Here is a 6,261-nt window from a genome sequence, read left to right as displayed (position 1 = left end):
CTAGACCTGTAGGGGGCCCTGTTGTATTACGGATTACAGTAACAGCAAGGCTTAAAGAAACACGGCAGCACACATATATTTTGACAGAACATTACATCGATATTATACATTGACACACAAATACTTCAACATTTAGGCTTAAAGGAACACGGCGACATTTTTGGAAACAAGCTTATTCACCCTCTCCCCCAGAGTTAGATGTGTGTGTGTGTGTGTGTGTGTGTGTGTGTGTGTGTGTGTGTGTGTGTGTGTGTCAGAGTTAGATGATACATACCCTTCTCGTCTCTACAGTATCTCAGTCTGACAACTAGCCTATAACACCCAAAAGTGACAAAAGAACTCCTATAAATTGTGACTTATATAGTTACAAATATTTCCGGTATAAATATAATCATTTAAGCAAACTTGGGAACTTTCATGTTCTCATTCAGAAAAGCAATTTTTTTTTGTGCTATGATTTGCACACAGCACCTGAAATGCCTGAATGAGATTGTAGTTCTTAGCTTATATATGCTCACGAAATCGCTGTGTTGTATTTGACATTGAGATTTGTACACATTGTACCGTATTTTCCGGACTATAAGTCACACTTTTTTTCATAGTTTGGCTGGCCCTGCTAATTAATAGTCAGGTGCTTAATTATATATGAAAAATATATAATTGAACATGTTTTGGCAAGTTAATTCATATTAACTGACATGAACCCTGCATGAAACATAACTGTCTAGTCACGCGAGAGAGCTTTTCTCAAATGCACAAGTTCTGGTGCACTTTCAGTCAGAGATTAGTGGGTTGGCGCCTATGCCTGAAAACACACGGCATACCAAATCATCAAATTACTTAATTAGGATTCTGTTTGGGCCTCAGGATTTGGACAAATAAAGGCCAGTAATAATTTTGTTTCAATTTAACTCATAAAAGAGTTTTCCTAATTTTTATATTGTTGGTTGGTTTAATATTGTTACAATGAAATGTCATTGTCTTACACGCCTCCAAACACGCTGTTCTCAAGCTATCAGTTGCATGTCGCCTCTTCTGAGTTTTCTGCCAGAGGCTGGAAGCAGTAACTCACATTTAAACACAATTGTTGCCAGGAATCAGCCTACTTAATTTTATAAAAAAAAGTAAAGTGCATGATTAAAAATAACTAGGGTAAATTTAGGGCTGAATAAGGTTTCCCCATTTCAGCACAACACGCCCATGAATAAATGAAAGCTGATGCCTTATCTCGCAATAAGCAGATGGAAATCCCAACACCCTTTACATGAAACTTAATAGTGAACCATCAAATACCCAGATTTCAGTGGTCATCAGTCCCATATTTAGCAATATAATCAAACAGTAAGCCATGTCCCAATGAAGGTGCTGTGCTTTGGCGAGCTTCCAATAAAAAAGGCATCCCAGCGATAATTTGAAGATTTGTCATAGTCTGTCTCCTAAACATTCCTCACCCGCTATCTAGACATGCTGCATGAAAAAACATTTGAAAACAAAACTCACTGCCATGGCAGGCCAATATTTGATCGCTGTTTTGCTACTAATTATTTTCACATACTGAATATGCACATTAGAAAGTGAAAGTAGGCCTACTGGCGTCCCGTGTCTTGTAGTTGGCATGTTCACGCCCCAAGTCGACATAACGCTCTCAAATAGAGAACACATCCATGTTCTCGCCATAGGCTGTCATGCTTCAGTGTTTACAAAAAAATTCCCACAAGCCCTGATCGCTAAAGGGTTTGGTTTCCTTCCTGTCGATCATGACATGTAGAAGCACCTCCTGTGGCTATAAATTTGACTTCAGCTTACAGAGAGAGAAGAGAGAGAGACACCCTGCAAAGTGGTCTCACGCCACAGGTGTCTCTGCCACGGGCTCAATTGGAGTCAGAGTTAATTGTCCAGTCAATAGTCCCTATTCTAGGCCTCCATTATTAGATTAATGTTATCAGAGAGCACTGTAACATGTGTGGGAATTTTCCTCATTATGATAGAGTTAGACTTTTATTATTATGCTCAAGACTTAATAATTTATGCTAATCACCCACAATCCTGTGCTGAAATTTAGGCCCTGGTTAAGATCTTTTTTTTCTCATCTCGGAGGTGGCCAGTCGAAAGCAATTGTTCTGCTACCAGTTTGTGCCAAATATCGTCCAAAAATGCTTGGATTGCATTGTATCTCCACATTTTTAGCTAAATTTTCATGTACTACATCACATTGTTCAGTGAATCTTTTGTAAATTGTTTTACAAATAGCTGGCACTAGCAGCCTTCGGCTTGCCTCTGCCAATATTCACCTCCTTCGCCTTCATTAACATTCCCTGTAGACCCTTCACATTTTGGCCTCTATGTGTCCAGTTACATCTGTTCTGTTCTGGTCTTGGATTTGTGAAATAAATTTTAAGTATCACCTGCTTGCTGCAGCTTTTATCTGCACGCCCTATTAAAACCTGTCTGTGTAGTCTTTTTAAACGAGATTTTCTCTCTCAGATAGATAGATAGATAGATACTTTTCTTGATCCCCAGGGGAAATTCAAGAAAATTAATTCAAGAAAATGCTCGGGCATTTAATCTGCTGTCGGTTTGTGTCACCATTATCGCCTAAAATGCTTGACTGCATTTGCATTCTCCACATTTTTAGCTAAATTTTCATGCACCATATCAGCATTTTCACTCAGTGAATCTTTGTAAATTGTTTTACAATTAACTTTGGGCCTATAGATTCATGCCTGGTTTGCTTCGTCACGCCTTTTTAAAACCATCTTTTTTCTCTCTCGTGGAGTATTTAATCTGCTGCAGCTTAGATTCACATCACCCAAAAATGCTTGATTGCATTGTATTCTCCACATTTTAGCTAAATTTGTGTACCACATGGCATTTCTTTCAGTGAATCTTTTGCTTTAGGCCTCCCGCCCTCTTCTTGGTTGCCTTCACTCCTTTCTTTTTCGTTCATTAACATTAATCTTTAGATTAAAGTTACATAGTCTCTGTTTTTGGATTTTGTGAAATACATTTCTAAATAAATGCTACTTTATAGTCCAGTGTGACTTATATATGTTTTTTTCCTGTTCATGACGATTTTTTTGACCAATGCTAATTTATAGTCCCAAAATTATAGTCCGGAAAATATGGTAATTATACACCGCAATGAGCTATGCTAACGTGAGTGCCCTCCTCAATGAGCTATGCTAAGCTATGGTAACGTGAGTGCTTCAGACTATGAGTTACTGCACGCACATGTGTGTGTGTGTGTCTGTGTGTGTGTGTGTGTGTGTGTGTGTGTGTGTGTGTGTGTGTGGTGTACCAGCTCATCTCACTCTGAGGCAGATAGTGGAGCGTTGGTAAAAAATGACACACACAATAATACACACCATTGGACCACCATCTCTTTAAATTGAACTTGTCATGAATATAAGTTAATAAAATTATATATGGAGTATAACTGAACACATGAAATATTTTAGACCAGTAGTGGCAAAATATTGGGCAATTTGTCTGCAACCCGCCAGCGGACCGCCTGAGAACCGATGAGCAAAATGCCAGCAGACCACCAGCTATGCCCCCAATGGACCGACAGTGGTGCGTGTGGTGTGTGTGGTGTGTGTGTGTGTGTGTGTGTGTGGTGTGTGTGGTGTGTGTGTATGTGTATCATCTTATCTAACTCTGGGGGAGATGCTTAATAACCTAGTTTCCCAAATGTTGGTGTGTTCCTTTAAGAAGTGAAATCCCTTGGTGACTTGTGTCATCATTCCTTGTGTGTGTGTGTGTGTGTGTGTGTGTGTCTGACTTTGAGGCCCAGTCCATCACTAACGGCTCCCCGAGTCCTCGGATTAACGGCAGCTCCACATCTCACTCCACACACCTCAGATCCCAGCAGATCCCAGCACACTACACGACTGAGTGTGTGTATGGTGAGTCTGTAGCACACTGGTGAGTGTGTGTGTGCACCGGTGTGTGTGTGTGTGTGTGTGTGTGTATGTGTGTGTGTGTAGCATACTGATGCGTGTGTGTGTGTGTGTGTGTGTGTGTGTGTATGTGTGTGTCTGTAGCACACTGGTGAGTTTGTGTGTGTGTGTGTGTGTGTAGCACACTGGTGAGTGTGTGAGTGTGTGTGAGTGTGTGTGTGTGTGTGTAGCACACTGGTGTGTGTGTGTGTGTGTGTGCACCGTATTGACAAATGAATAAATGGAGATTGACATCAACATTATCTTACATCAGATACTTCAATGTATATAATTATGTTTGTTGTGTGTGTGTGTGTGTGTGTTTGTGTTTGTGTGTGCATGTGCGGGTCTGTGTGTCTGTGTGTGTGTGTGTGTGTGTGTGTGTGTGTGTAGATGTCGGAGGGTTCATCGGGCAGTCGTCTGCTTGACCCGTTTGCGGAGATCGGTCTGCGTCTGAGCCAGACGGCGGCGGAGGCTCGTGAGAAAGCGCACGCCAAGCGCGCCAAGAAGAGGGCGCCGCAGATGGACTGGAGCCAGAAATACGAGCTCTTCAGCAACTTCTAACACACACACACACACACACACACACACACACAAAGATGGACTGGAGTAGGAACTACAAACTCTTCAGCATCTTTTAACACACACACACACACACACACACAAAGATGGACTGGAGTAGGAACTACAAACTCTTCAGCATCTTTTAACACACACAAATACACACACACACACACACACATACACACACACACACACACATACACACACACACACACACAATGTAGGACTGGAGCAGGAACGATGAGCTCTTCATCTAACACACACAAACTCACACACATACACACACACACACACACACACACACATACACACACACACACACACAATGTAGGACTGGAGCAGGAACGATGAGCGCTTCATCTAACACACACAAACTCACACACATACACACACACACACACACACACAAAATGGCGCCGCCAGCCGTAATCCTGTACGCTCTGTGCATACATTTTCTTACCACGTTATTCGTGAAATCATTCAATATTACAAGAATAAAAATAGCTTGTGTAATGTGTTGATTGAAACATGCTTCGCGCACAAATGAAAGCTTATGTTTGGGGCAAAGAGAGCGGACTTCTCACCATAAGGATACATTAGAAGATGATGATTGGTGTAAACTTTGTCATGACATGATAAGAATTCTGGCGCTTAAAGGTGCTCTAAGCGATGTTGGGTAACGTCACTTCTGCTGATGTCCAATCAAAACAGAGAACTCGCTCACTACTCCCTCCCCCTCCCTCCCGTCCAATTAAAACTCTCATAAACGAGCATCTCAACGGTGATTGGCTGGAACAGTTTGTTGTGTTTTTATGGTCCAGGCTGGACCAAGTTGTGTTTGTTGCTGTTTTTGGAGCTGGGGTATCTGTCCTTTCCAAACTGCGTACACACACACACACACACACACACACACACACACACACAGGTACACAGATACAGGTAAACAGTCCCAAACTGCATTAAAATGGTGTGTTTAGTGAATTGAAGTTTATTTATATAGCACATTTCATTCCCAGAAGTCATTCAATGTGCTTGACATAAAATAAAAGCATAGAAGGGCAATAGTCAAAAAATAGTTTAAAATGTAAAGATCATAATAAAAAAACCATAACATAAACATAACATAAAACACACAAGGTAAAATAATTTTAAAATAAAGAAGACAAAATAAAAGACACGAGGTAGAACAATTTAAAGATTTAGAATGTTTAAGATTTAGAATGTTTAAGATTTAGAATGTTTAAGATTTAGAATGTGTAACTCAGTGCAGTTAGCAGAACCCTGCTGAAAAAAAACAGCCTGAGCAGCGTAAGGTGGTTTGCTGGTTGACCAGCTTGTTGACCAGTTGGTCTGAGCTCTGGTCCTAGCAGGAGAGGCTCTGGCTCTGCGTCTATAAGAGACTTGTGATGATGAATCTCATTGTGAGCGGGGGGGCTGGGAACGGCAGTTCAGACTCTGGCCACCAGGGGCAGTTACAGCTCCTGACCAGCAGGGGGCAGTTACAGCTCCTGGCCAGCAGAGAGGTGGGGGTAGTTACAGCTCTGACCACCAGCAGGGGGCAGTTACAGCTCCTGACCAGCAGAGGGGCAGTTACAGCTCTGACCACCGGGGTTACAGCTCCTGACCAGCAGGGGGTAGTTACAGCTCCTGACCAGCAGGGGGGCAGTTACAGCTCCTGGCCAGCAGGGGGTGGGAGAGGGTCAGAGGTCCTAGGACACCCACACACTAGGGAGGGGCAGGAAACTACCACCAGCAGCAT

General features: G+C 42.1%; 1 protein-coding gene across 1 annotated transcript in view; it reads left to right on the top strand.

Moving 5' to 3' along the window:
* LOC125287216 (Na(+)/H(+) exchange regulatory cofactor NHE-RF2-like) overlaps positions 1–5,287 on the top strand; it is a 51,831-nt gene extending 46,544 nt beyond the window's left edge. Inside the window, exons 4-5 of the mRNA XM_048232776.1 lie at positions 3,780–3,913; positions 4,332–5,287. Of these exons, the coding sequence (XP_048088733.1) occupies positions 3,780–3,913; positions 4,332–4,502 (305 nt within the window). The 3' untranslated portion in view covers positions 4,503–5,287. The remainder of the gene's footprint in view (positions 1–3,779; positions 3,914–4,331) is intronic.
* Positions 5,288–6,261: the final 974 nt, after the last annotated feature.

This window comes from Alosa alosa, chromosome 22, assembly GCF_017589495.1.
Source record: "Alosa alosa isolate M-15738 ecotype Scorff River chromosome 22, AALO_Geno_1.1, whole genome shotgun sequence".
NCBI classification, from domain to species: domain Eukaryota; kingdom Metazoa; phylum Chordata; class Actinopteri; order Clupeiformes; family Clupeidae; genus Alosa; species Alosa alosa.
The sequence above is the reverse complement of the archived record's forward strand: the minus strand, read 5'-3'. Positions and strand labels throughout refer to the sequence as shown.